This window comes from Zalophus californianus, chromosome 14, assembly GCF_009762305.2.
Source record: "Zalophus californianus isolate mZalCal1 chromosome 14, mZalCal1.pri.v2, whole genome shotgun sequence".
In the NCBI taxonomy this organism is placed as follows: domain Eukaryota; kingdom Metazoa; phylum Chordata; class Mammalia; order Carnivora; family Otariidae; genus Zalophus; species Zalophus californianus.
In genome coordinates this window covers 53,204,942-53,218,854 of record NC_045608.1, presented here as the reverse complement: position 1 = coordinate 53,218,854, position 13,913 = coordinate 53,204,942, and the positions used below count along the sequence as shown (strand labels likewise).

The following is a 13,913-nucleotide window of genomic DNA, read 5'->3' as shown; positions in this document are numbered from 1 at the left end:
GATAAACAACAGAGACTTTTTTACTTTGGGACATATTTACACTAAAATATATGTGAAATTAAAATTTCAGCAGGCCTTCTGGAAATGATGTTTTCATGTAAGCAGTTCTTCTTTTTTTTAAAGATTATTTTTTAATTTGACAGAGAGAGAGAGAGAGAGAGAGACAGTGAGAGTGGGAACACGAGCAGGGGGAGTGGGAGAAGGAGAAGCAGGTTTCCCGCCGAGCAAGGAGCCTGATGCGGGGTTCTATCCCAGGACCCTGGGATCATGACCTGAACCGAAGGCAGATGCTTAACTGACGGAGCCACCCAGGCGCCCCAATATAAGCAGTTCTAATTCAAATACCAAAGTCAAACAAACGCCTGTTTTCAGGGAGATCTCTCCTTTGATGCAAAACTATAGTCCTTGTAAAATATGATGGGGCAATAAAAAGATGATGGAAAAGGGTCACTCTAAAGGTCATCTTTTTATTTAAATATTTCATGATGATGCACGTACAAATATAATCTCCTAAGGAACAAATGTAAAACCTAATACAAATCACCATTTCAGGTACAAAAAAAACCATTTAGAAAATGTGATTATGCTACATACAAGAGAGACAGGTTAGGTTTTCTGAGTCTGTCCAAGGAGTATGGTTAAGACCAAGTTTGGATTTTTGGAGTCCGCAGATCATATTCACATTTCACACGGTAGTGAAATTCCTGTTGCATACATAGCAAAATATAACTACTAAATATATAATGGGGGGGGAAGCAACAATTACTAAGTAGAGGACTGACCTTCACCTTGGCCACACACTTAATGATATTTAAAAATATATGCCTTTTGCCCATATACAGACAGTAGGAGCAAAACATACCAATCTTTTGTATAACATAATTCAAGTAAAAAACACGTCTAAAAAAAGAATTTTTAAAGATTCATTTCCCTAGCAAAATACCTTGAAAAATCAAAAAGTTACAGTCTTTGATTTTGTTGTGGGAAATATTCACATCAACTGTTGCTGATATGCACGCGTGCTCTGAAACTTTAAATGAGCTATTTTTTCAAGGAGCAATGAAAGCGTAATCTACTGAGAAGCCAAAATACCCAAATAACTTTTCAAAATGAAAGGCAAAAGGATGTTGTACAATTTCAGGCCAATTGTTCAACTGAATGATCTTTAATATTTAATATTCATGTAGTAAGTCAGGACTGGGCAGTCAGCGACATCTCAAACTCACAATTATTGACAGTATGGGGTGTTTCAGTATTTTTTGCAACTGTAAACAAAAAAAGATGGGTTTCTAAAATTTGGTTTGATGCCACAAGTATTTATTTGGCACTCGTGTCATGAACTGAGGATACACAGCAGTAAAACAGGCAGGTTCCTATCACAGCGGAGAAGAAGCCAGTCTGGTGGTGAAGTTAGCTGTACCAAATTAGAAGATAATGTATCCTGAGTTTGTAAAAATAGTATAATATTCTAAAAAGTAAAGTGATCTTATATTTATGAATTTTGCCCTGGATTATTCAACTGAATTTGAAGTGTTCATTATTTTCATGATTTTGGGGGGACACAGGGAAGCAATAATGTTATTTTTATGGTCATACAACACACACGCACAGAGACCTACAACGTGTGTTCTTTACTGTGTCAATGTCTCCAAATTCAATCATCCTAAAACAGATTAAAAGGCCAGGCCTCTAGTCATCAAACAGTCGTCCAGACTGTGCACGTGGTTTTGGAGAAATGAGGTATTGATAATCTGCTAGGGGCTGTCAAGTATGGGATACAGAACGGCAACGTTCAAGGTGAATGCAGTAGGGCCAAGAGGCCCAGTCAGCTTCATGGGTGGCTGGACCAGACAGCTGAAGCCCTGGCTACTCTGTGTCCATTTGGTGAACTCTTGGAAGCCGGACTGACTCTCTAATTTGCTTTGTGAATATTGTTTGGCCATAGCTCACTAAAAGGCACTTAAGACATCGCATCGTCCTTATGCCTTCAGCAAACCCTGGAGCATTTCTGAAGCCCACCCCCGGAGGCTGGGACGGCAAGGCTGGTTGTGTATTAGTGACTGAGAAGAGTTTTAAGCCCGATGTGTATGTCTCGTAAGTCTACAGGCTCATCAGAAGACAGGCCCGTTGAAACCGTGAAATGGGACTCCGGGTCAGAGTAAGAATGGCGGACTACAGTTCAGGAGTAAGAATGCTGCACGATGTTGTGCTTGGAGACTCTGGTAGACGTGGTGCGAGTAGAATTAGAACGACCAGACTCCTCTAAACTGAAATTTGGCAGGGGGCCATGGACTGCGGCTCCAGAAACCTCTGTCTTTCTGGCCATCACGGAGGTTTCGGCAGGAAATTGGTAACTGGAGGCAGGGATTCGCACCCTTTCTGTCACTGTCACATTCGGTCCCGCTGCCACAGCGGCCGTGGCCAGGGGGTACTGCAGCCCTGAGCTGGGGGCAAGGAAGCGCTCTCTCTCCCTCACCATAACGTAATGCGCATCTGGCGGATGCTGAGAGCCTTCCAGAGGACCAGGTAGGCCCCTGTTAGGCTGAATGATTCTCTCAGTAACCACAACACTACTGTCATTAGCATAATGTGGCTCTATGAAGGGAGGGGCCGGTGCATATGTCTGCTCCGTCACAATAAGGGCCTGGGACGGGCCAGGACCCAGGATCACGGTGCTTGGTGGCATCGTGGAGCCTGTGGTGTAGGAAGTTTCTGTCACTACAACGTTACCAGAAGCCAACGGATGAGGGAGCAGAGTAGCTACCTTTTGACTCTGCCTAGAAGATACGGAGCTTTCAGTGACTATTTCCTGAGTTACTTTCTCTGCATTTGCTTCATGCAAAGGTTTTGGAACCTGAAAGCTACTACCAGAGAAGTAGGCATTCTCCGAATTAATGCTGGTTTGCTCACTGAATGAGTGTGAAGCTGCCTTCGTCCTTGACGCTCCCACAGGTTTTTGCCTCTGCTCAGTTTCCCCAACCATATCTATTTTTTGACCCAAGCAAATTTCAGCTAGTGTCCTGAATTTAAACCCTAAATCATCTAGAAAGCGATCATCGAGTTCTCCTTCAATAAAACTGCAGCAGCCAATGGAACCATGGAGAGACGCAGTGTCTTCCTGAGAATAAACCAGAAGGCAGTCTTTGCCTATGTGAATGTCATCTTCTTCAGTGCAAGAGGCAGCTTTCTAAAATGGAAATAAAACACAGAGGTGTAGAATTAATGACACAACTTCACTTAAGAATAAGACTATGTTCCTGCCCCAAATGCATAACCTGAGTCTCCTTGTAAGAGAACATCAGAAAAACACAAATGGAAGGACATCCTACAATACGGCTGGCACGTATTATTTTTTTTTAAATTCATATCATGAAAGATAAGAAAGGCAGGACTCTGAATTAGGTCTTAGACGGGAAAAACAATGGCTGCAAAAAGACATTATTGGGATAATTGGCAAAATTGAAATATGGAATATAGCATGTTAAATCTCTAAATTTGTTCACTGTATTATATTAAGAAAATGTACATGTGAGAGAGAGAGAGAGAGAGAGAGAGAGAGACAGAGAGGGGGAGAGATTAAGAAAGCAAATAGCAAATAGCAAAGGGTTAATAATTGGGTAATCTGGGTAAAGAATATACAGAAGTTCAAAATTTCTTCTGTTCTTGGAAATTTTCTGGTAAGTGTGAAATGATTTCTGAATAAAAAATTGCTCACATACACACACAACCAAGTCTGACTGGAGCAGGATTTGAGTGGAGAGGGAAAACTATTAAAATGAAACTAACAGGGCACCCCAGACTGGAGCTTGGCAGTGAGACAGAAAGGGGCTGAGCAGAAATGGTTTTCCTGACATGGACTGCATCACCATCTTCCCATCAAGCTAACAGGTGGGCAGATGACCCGAAAGAAACGCGGGAGTAGGAGACAGGACGGGCAAAAGCACTCCGGTAATTGGCTATCATGTAGGGAGGGGACAGAAATAAACTGGCCTCCTTAGAAGTCCATCCCTTCACTCGTCTCAAGTGTCCTTCAGATGCCCAACACTCTGACTCTGTCCATCCCTGTGTGGGGCACATGGATCTTCTTCTCAAGAAAGGTACCCAGCCCTGCTTCCAATTCCTCATTCCAGGCATGAGCTTTCTGACTACATCCCATCATCTTTCCTGCACCTCTCCTCCTGATTTTTTATGAACCTCCTCAATAGTGAGGCCAAGTAGACAAAATGTAAACGCACATAACAGATTGTGATTGTTAGGTTACGTATTCTCTCTGGTCCTCGTGGGATCATCCCTATCAGGTCTGCTCTGGCAGACGAACTGTACTCTCTGAGCCACTGACATCTGGCTTCGTCATGTGACTCGCTCTGACCAGTGAAATGTGAGCCCCCCAAAAAGGCAGCTGTTTGAGGAGCCAGTCATTGCCTGGTTCTGCGTGGCTCTGTTCCCCGCTCCCCGAGGACCGCACCCGCCCAGTCCAATCCGCTCTCTCCGAGTGCATCTTAGAATGAAGGCAACACGGAGAAGAGCAGAGTTGTGTCAACTGAGAAAAACAGGAATGTGAGAAAAAAGCTTCTGCAAGAAGTAAGATTGTGGGGTCATTTGCTATCACTACAGAATGGAGCTAACTGATTTAATGGGCCACATCTGTCTTTCCTCACTGCCTATAAGCATTCTCTTAAAAAATGACACAGTCCTATTTAGACCCAAGGCAATGATTACCCGAATAATACCACATTCACATATAGATGTCCCCCTGCGCCAGCACCTATAAAAACCAACTCTTACCTTAGTGAAATAACTTTTTAAGAATTCTTCGTTGGCCACAACAGCAGCTGCTCGAGCTCCGGCCAGGTCTCTGGAAGACCCTGTGACTTTTGTGATCCTTGCTGTTTCAGCACCTATGTTGGCTCCTGTTGTCCCTGTCACTTCAGTAACTCCACCAGAAATCAGGCTTCTGTGTTCTTCCCATCTTCCATCCACCTCAGACATCTCATGATGCCCTTTGATGAAGGCAAACCTATTTTCTTTTGTGGTTTCCTTGGTTGCTGTACTTCCCACTCCCATGTCGACAGCTACATCCTCTTCATTATCTGCTGTCACATGCAAAGGCACCACCTATAAAAGCAAATACAGTGGAGGGGTGAGAAGGATGGAGGTCAGTTCGGGGGGTAAAAGGATCTGAGCTAAGCAGGCAGGCGAAGGGAATAAGCTATTTCCACAGAGGCAAACTAGGAAAAATATTTTGGGTTGAATAACTTGTATTTGAGTCTTCTGAAGATCTCCATTCCACCTTCTTGCTTTGTTAGCTGATTATAACCCAAGGAGAAAACAAAAATTATTTAAATATGGTCTCAGCTCATTTATTCTATTGGCATCAATGGCATTTCAACTTTCCTCTAGGGTTTAATGCCTCCTTCTATAGTTATTAAATTTTTTTTTTCTAGCTGGACACATGGTTACTCCAAATAAAGACTATCTTTCCAAGCCTCCACTGCTACTCAGAAGGGCTACCTAAGTTCTGGGTAATGTGATTTCAAGCAGAAATGGGGTAGGCAACTTTTGGGAAGTGTTCTTTAAAAACATTTCTTCCAACCTGCTTTTTGGAATGTGGAGACAGCAGCTAGCTCCAGACAGAGCATGAAGACAGCATGGGAATGGAACTCATCCACGGAGGAACAACAAGGAAGGAGGAGCCGGGACCATATTGTAAAGGAATCATCATGCTGATCCTTGACTGCCCATATTCATATTTAAGCCTCTGTTATTCTGAGTTCTCTGACGCTTGATGCTAAATCGTGTCCTGTGGAACACAATGTTTATTGCAGATGGTGATGACTGGCCCGGGGTGAAGACGCAACAGACAACGGGATCTCCTCCTGTCTATTAAGTAGGGAGGAGAGAAGATCTTGCAAAATCTCATAACTGTTCCGGGGGTGGTGGGTTTACCTCTCCTAACCCTATATAGTGAGGGGAACAGAAATGGAGAAGCACATCCTTCATTCCCTGACCCTTTCTTAACATTCTCTGTAACATAGGACCTATCACAGTAGAATAAGACCACTTCAACTCTGCCCTGGTAACCAACACAAAATACGTTGTCATTTGAACTCTTTGTTTTAACAAAGATATGTGAATGAAATCTATAACGACTACGTTACTCTCTCATGACTTAAAATGTTAGAAACAGCTCCCAAAGGCCCTTAAATGGGGAAAGAAGGCAAGTTCCACTGATATCTGATTGTCTGACCTTGTCTTCAGGTGGCGCTCCTTCATTATTCCAAGGATGCAGCATCTCTATAGTGCCAGGAATGGGGGTGAAGCCTTTGGCACCTTCTCCACAATGGCACATCAGCAGTAAAAGTGGTACAACTGGACAGAAACAAAATTGAGTCCAGAGAAGGTTAATCCCAACATATTTCTAAATTTATATTGCCTAATTTTGGAATTTGCATTTTGCTTCTTAGAGTTCAGTCTTCACTTATTTACAGCCCTATTTTTGCATTTTTCTTTTCTTCACTCTGATCCAACCTCACCAAGCTTGTTTTGGTGAATCATATCAAAGCCTAAAGGCAGCATGAGGGAGTCCTCATTCATCACAGAAAGGTTGTGTGTGGTTGCTGGATGGAGCACCAAGACTGGATTCGATAGCATACAAATCATCAAAGCCAATTTAGAGACTTAAATCTTCTTTTTTTTCCTTTTTTTAAGGATTTTATTTATTTATTTGACAGAGAGACGGAACACAAACAGGGGGAGTGGGAGAGGGAGAAGCAGGCTTCCCACTGAGCAGGGAGCTTGATGCGGGGCTTGATCCCAGGACCCTGGGATCATGACCTGAGCCAAAGGCAGACACTTAACGACTGAGCCACTCAGGCACCCCGAGACTTAAATCTTCTGTTGTTCTTTTAAATCACTTTTTTAATATAAGAAAATTCACTATCCAAAAAAATATATATGTTAAAAAGATCAAACACTCCAAGGGCTAGGAAAATTTTAATATGTTCAAATATTCTAGAACACTGGAACTTCTAAAATACTTTACCACTTCATCCTGCAGTAGAATTTAGCAGAAGGCATGGCAAACTGAGGTTCAAATTAACATTTGAATGACCTGAGGATTATTTTCGAGAATGATTCTACATTAAAAGCCCTTAAAATATATATAATATTTCATCACGAATTCAATAAGATTTCAGGGCTCCCTCCTTAAATTTTATTCTATCTCAGGGAGGAAGTGAAAGCCAAAGTTGTCTTCTTGATCAGTGTAGTCAAGAATTAATTACACCTGAGGACAGTCATTCTCCAATTAGCTTTTACTGCAACTTCCATTTGGCAGCTTCCAGTGATGAATTGACTACTTCCTAGATCCCCTTTTGTGTGAAATAGCTGACAGCTCAGTAAATATAGCCACTGTGAGTAGCTACACTGTGAGTAAAAAACTGAAATTAGCCAGTGGCAACTCAACCATTTCAACAGATTTAACAAATGCTCACCAAGTGTCTACCACCAGCCAAGCACCACACTGGGCCCCAGGGAGTCTGAGATGAGAAGGCAATGCAAGGGGTCTCTGGGTAAAGGATATAGTCCCAGCTCCAGTACCTGGTGACAGACCTGGTGAGCTGAGACAAGTCATTTCTCCACCCACGTCTGTACTTTTACCCGTAAAACAGAGACAATGGTATAAACGTACACTGTAAACTGTTGAGTGCTGTGCACTCAGCTGCACATCTAACACTGGCTTTGACAAGCCCCTCCTTCATCACTGACATCACTGGGGGTGCCTGAGAGGTGGCCCTTGTTCAGCGGCAAATGGAGTGGGATTCCACACGACCCCAAGCTGCAGTACTTTGCTCTTTCATGAAAGGAAACCTGAGGTCTTCGGAGGCCATGCAGGGAAGGCAGGACTGGTTGTCATTGTCAGAAAGCACAGAAGCGCTCAGAGGTGGGGCTACTGTTGGCGCAGGGGAAGGGGCAAGCAAAGCAGAAGGTATGAGGAGGCCGAGCCCCGACAAGTGGAAGGTGCAAAGCAAGAACTGATGGGAAGAGGAGGAGTCCGTAAAATACCTTTGTATCCATCCACCCAAATTTACCCAACAAATCTTTTCTTTGAGAGCCTACCATGTGCAAGGCACTGTTCTAAGCAAAGGTGTGGAAGAACAGACAACGTCCCTCATCACAGAGCTTATCACCACCCAGGCTGTCTAGTAACCTTGGTTATTTAAATCGGGAAATGACATGTTTTTATAAAACAAAAATTCATTTCTATGAGACAAAATTCTGCAGAGGGCTAGAATAATCTTTGGTGAATTTATTAATGGTCACTTATTGTTTCCCTAATCACCCTTGGAAGTGTTCCCGTGTGGTGAAAGACTCACTGTGAAGAAATCAATGACTACTACTGCAACAAAACACTGGTAGGGCACTGAAATGAGTAGATTAGCTAAAGAGTGGCTTTTAAAATACTTACGTAGCAAGAGCAGGAGGGCAAAAATTATTAGCGCAATGGCTGCGGGTCCCAGGCCAACGGAGGAGTCACTCAGATGTTCCATGCAACTGCCACCAACCACACACTTACAGATTGTGAGTTTGAGCACCTGCTTTTCAGGGCAACTGAAACCCTGACTATCCGAAATCAGAAACTGAATTTCATGTCTCCCAAGCTTTTGTTCCTTTTGTTGCAGTAGCACACTGGTACCTACAAGGGGAGAGGTGGGCAAAAGGAAATAGAAATGAGTGATTACCAAGGAAGGGGTGAAGGGAAACATTCTTTAATTACTGATAATATTTAGTTCCAGTGAGAAGCTTTATTCTTGCTTAGCTTCTCTACTGAATTCACATTGTGGGCTTGTTAAAATTAGTCCAGATCCCCCCAAGAGGCAGGTTGATAGCAAAGAATTGGATTTGGACACATCTTCCTTTTATGATTAATTTTAACAAATATGTGTGATGTCTACTGAATGCTAGAAACTGTTCTACGTACCAGGAATACAGCAACAAACAAGTGGTGAGTTAAATGACATTTCCATTAAATGACCTTTATTTTACCATCTTGAAAAAACTTTGTTAAGGCAATTTTCAAAAAGACAATAATAGAAGAGTGTAGTTAATGCTTCCCCAGCTTTAGTAACTTTCAGCAATGGGCCAATCTCATTTTATCTAGTCTCCTCCTTTTTGTTCCTGATACTGTACCACTATATATTCAAAATTTTGAAAAATTTCAAATCTACAGAAAAATTGTAAGAATATTACAATGAATACCCTTACCCTTTGTGACTTGTTTACATTTTATAACAATACTTTCTATCCACTCACTTTTTTCTGAAGTATTTGCAAGGAAGTTGCAGATATTATGGTACATACATCAGCATGTACCTTCTAGGACCAAGGGACATTAGCCCTCTCAAAAAATTTAGTATTGATATAACTCATAGTCAAACTTTTCAATTGTTGCAATAATGCCCTTTATAGTTCTCATTCTTTCTGTTTTTTTTCCCTTGATCCTGCATTCAATCAAGAATTATGCACTGCCTTTAGTTGTCACCCCAATCTCTATGAATGGTCTAGGTCAGTCCCACCCTTTTTTTGGCCAACAAGACCTTGCATTTTTGAAGGCCACCTATTTCAAAGGATGCTCTGCAGTTTGAATTTGTCTGATTATTTCCTCATGATTGGATTCAGGTTACACATATCTGGCAAGAACATGACACAAAGTGTTGTATGAATGAACTTCTATCTTATTTTTTTTTTTAATGTGACTGATGATTGTTTTCAAATTTTTCTTTCACATGAATAAAAATAATGACCAGTTTTCACTTGAGTAAAAATAATGATCAGGTACAAGAGCTTAAAAATTACTTTGACATATTTATAACACTTATTTAAAAATAATAAACTTGCAAGACATGTAAACCCGGATGAACACAAAGATAAAAATGAGGTGTTTGGGGTTTGTTTTGTTTTGTTTATTTTTAGAAGTAAAAAATAGCCTCTTTTCATTTTAAGGTCCAAATTTTATAGAATTTGACCTGCATAGCTAGAATATACTTATTAAATCATCCTCAAAGCCTTGGAGAAGGGAGAAAAGCATCTAGTCATTTAAAGAAGTAAAAACTCATGAAAAAAAAAATCCATGAAAACATGGCCTGGAAGAAGAACGTAATTAAATTTGTGATTGGCTCTGAGGGGGCAAGTTGAGAGGGGAGAAAAGGCAAAATGAGGGCTTCTATTTTATCCATTATCATAAAAAAAAGAGGTCTCATTCAAATATAAGAAACTGTTAATATTTCTTAAATTCCAGGTGGTAGGTACAAAGATGTCTGCCATATTGGTCGCTGGAATTTTCTGTGCTTTAAAATTTTCCCAAATAAATAAAAATAGATAGGAACTATTTATTATCATGACAGCTAGCCGATCGATCACCTTATTATGTAACGAAGGAGAAGAAAATTGGTTTACAGAATCCTCTCTCTCTAAATTGTCTAGGTATACAAAGTATAAATCTCAGCGACTTCCTCTTATAACACTCCAACATGCATATCCTTAAGAGTTTTGAGGTTCCTAAGACTATAAAAAATTCAAGGACCCATCAAATTCAAACATCTTGATCTTTAGATAGAAAACATATTTATGTATCCAGAAAGATTCCAGAGCTGGACTGCTTGGGTTCATATCCTAGTTCCAGCTTTTAGCTAGCTGTGACCTTGAGAATTTTTTTTTTTTAAGATTCTATTTATTTATTTATTTATTTGAGAGAGAGAGAGAGAGAGAGAGAGAGAAAGAGAGAGAGAGAGAGCACCTGAGCAGGGGCAGAGGGAAGAGAAACAGACTCCCCTGCTGAGCAGGGAGCCCAACTCGGGACTTGATCCCAGGACCCTGGGATCATGACCTGAGCCGAAGGCAGACGCTTAACCCACCGCACCATCCAGGTGCCCCTGACCTTGAGAATGTTAAGAAAACTCTCTGTGCCCTTGTTTCTTCATCTGTAAAATGTTGACGACAGTAGGGCCAAACTTGTAAGGTGGTTAACTTTAGTAGAGTGCTTCATCTCCCAAACATCATATGTTTCTCAGATAAAATAAGTAAGAGTTGGAAAGCCAGTAAGTTCAATGCAAAACATGTTTACACATCTTAATAAAAGAAAGGCCAGCTCCAATTAAGCATTCGACCTGGGTGGGAGTCCCAGGCTTCTGTGAGTACAGAATTAGATACTGAACAGGGAGACCAACCACTTTTCAAGTTTTGAGGCCTGTGACTTAATTACCCTAAGAGGAATCATCTGGATGTCTGCCACCCAGGGCTCATGCTAGCTGAAAACTTTGTCTTAAATAATTGGTAATCAGGATGGTGACGGTTGTCCTCATAGGGGAGGCAACTTGAGTTAACTGAGAGCATAACTATCTTCTGCCAGTGAGTACATAAACCCTAAGAAGATTTAAAATTAGTTATAGGATATTTAAGCAAATTAAAGACATGGTTTTATTTTTTTAAATTTTTTTAAAGATTTTATTTATTTATTTGACAGAGAGATAGAGAGCACAAGTAGGCAGAGAAGCAGGCAGAGGGAGAGGGAGAAGCAGGCTCCCCACAGAGCAGGGAGCCCGATGTGGGGCTCGATCCCAGGACCCTGGGATCATGACCTCAGCCGAAGGCAGCCGCTTAACCGACTGAGCCACCCAGGTGCCCCAAAGACATGGTTTTAATATTTTTGAATCATGGCAATTATTTGTAATTGTTACTGTGTTTTCATACTTGCATCATTTTTAGGAAAATTAGCCCTATTAACGTGACAGCTTTGTATTCCAATTTAAAATATGTGATTATGTTACTGGTTTGTTCTTGTAGCTGTAGGTTGAAATATCACTGGTTTGTTCAGTATTGGACCACTGAAGAGGATTTCAGGTTCAGTGTATTTATAAGTCACATTTATTGGAATTTTAGAGTTATAGGGATCACAAGAAGTGAGAATAATGCATTTGATTTATTAATTCAGATCACTGAAATGCATAGGCAAAAAACAAAATACACTAAATTTATAAACGTAGTTTGAGATGTTGAAGGTGTTTGTTTACTCTGTAAATTGGACCAAATATTATCCAAAGCTTCTTAAAATGGCTATAAAAATCTGTTAGATTTAAAATAACAATAAATTTGTTAATTAAGAAAAGCTTGGGTCTTATATTTGAAACTTTTCTAAAATGAATACTAATTGTTTAAAACAAAATAGTCTCCTGGATAGTTTGTGGTATTCAAAACCACCCTGGAGGACATGCAGAAGCTCACATCAACAAGGGGTATGTCTAAGACACGGATATACACACAGGGCCACCTTGAATGGGGGCGGGGGTCAGAGAGACCCTTCCTCATGCTGTGTCCATCACTGACCAGCTTTGTGACTTTGAACAGCTACTTAATTCTAGGTAAGCCAAGATTTCTCAGCTGTAATCAGGGAATCATGTTATAGATTAAAGGATTAAATGAGGTAGTGTCTATGAAGGGCCAGCAGAGGGCCCCGTACACAGTAAGTCATTCATAAATATTATTTTAATGGAACTGTTATCATAGCTTAAGAATTTAGAAGGCATCTACTCTGATTGCTGTGCTTAGACAGGCCAACCACTCCTCGTAAGACAAAACCACCATTTCAGGAGTGACTTAGGGAATACCCAGGTATCTTTAAGACATCAGGTTATTTTTCTTCTCTCCATCTTCTGTGACTCCAAATGGGGCATCTACTATAGGCTTACGATTGAAAGACACTATCCCTGAGCTCCACAACCTCATTTTATCAACTTCTGTACAAAATTGTATCGGAAATATAATTTATGAAAAAAGAAACACAGCCTATGTTATAACGATTTTAGATTTCTCTCAGGTTTGATATTTAAATATGTAGTCCAGTGATTTTGCTTACTTTCTTTGTGTACTATTTGCCATTTTTCTGCCATTCCGGCCGGTTTGTCGATGATGGAGAAACTGAAAGGCCCGCTGTATGTGGGTCCATCCAGGTCCTCTGCGGTCACATTCACATAATGCACGTCATCACAGAGAGTCTGCACTGGGTTGACCAGTGTGGGACAGTTGTCATTGATGTCCCCCACTGTGATAACAATAGTGCCCGTGATGGTTTTTCTGGGATAACCTTAAAAATGAGAAAGAAGAAATACGTATAGGCTGCTCATATTGCTGACAACAGACACAGTTTGAATTCTCTTTCCGGTTTGGTAAGGAGAAGGTACTAACAAATTACGGCACTTTCCATCCTAGATACATTTTAATATTCAGATCAAGTCATGTTTTTTAATTCACTAGATGAGTAGAAATGTGAAGGTTTTTTTCATTGGAGAGATTTGGTTTTCCTGCAAGAACAAAATGAACATCTTGGGTGTTCCAAAATAATTTTTAGATACACATAACCAAGAAAAATACATTTGTAATAACTTACTTTCGGATATTGCCAAAATCTTTGCAGTGTATGTACCATTTTGGACATATCTGGATTCAAAATCAGGAATTTTTACAAGTTTAATTTCAGATGTAACAGAATCCACAGAGATCCAGTTGTCTATATCTTCCAATTTGGCATATCTGTTATCAAACAAACATAAAAATAATTTTCACTTCCGGATAAATTGATAATCTCTAATAATCTACAACTCTTTCAAGCTTAATTTTTGGTTCATTATCTATGTTCTTGTTACAGGCATTAGTTTGAAATGTTTTTAATTTCTTGAAACTCTCCTAAAAAGCCCCTCTCTTTACTGCTTATCACCCTTATTTGGAACCTTCCCTATTTCTGTAATATACCCAGGACATAATGCAAAGGCAATCCTTTCTTGCCTACAAACCCAGGAAATTGGCAAGTTGTTCTGCAGTCTGTCCTACAGCTTTTGGTCTAGTCTCCCTTAAAACTTGGG

General features: G+C 40.6%; 1 protein-coding gene across 1 annotated transcript in view; it reads right to left on the bottom strand.

The window, feature by feature from the left end:
* Positions 1-447: 447 nt before the first annotated feature.
* Positions 448-13,913, bottom strand: part of DSG2 (desmoglein 2) — a 49,074-nt gene continuing 35,608 nt past the window's right edge. The window contains exons 10-15 of the mRNA XM_027576772.2: positions 13,442-13,584; positions 12,911-13,138; positions 8,468-8,695; positions 6,248-6,369; positions 4,786-5,115; positions 448-3,187 (exon numbers count right to left, since the gene is read on the bottom strand). Of these exons, the coding sequence (XP_027432573.1) occupies positions 2,180-3,187; positions 4,786-5,115; positions 6,248-6,369; positions 8,468-8,695; positions 12,911-13,138; positions 13,442-13,584 (2,059 nt within the window). The 3' untranslated portion in view covers positions 448-2,179. The remainder of the gene's footprint in view (positions 3,188-4,785; positions 5,116-6,247; positions 6,370-8,467; positions 8,696-12,910; positions 13,139-13,441; positions 13,585-13,913) is intronic.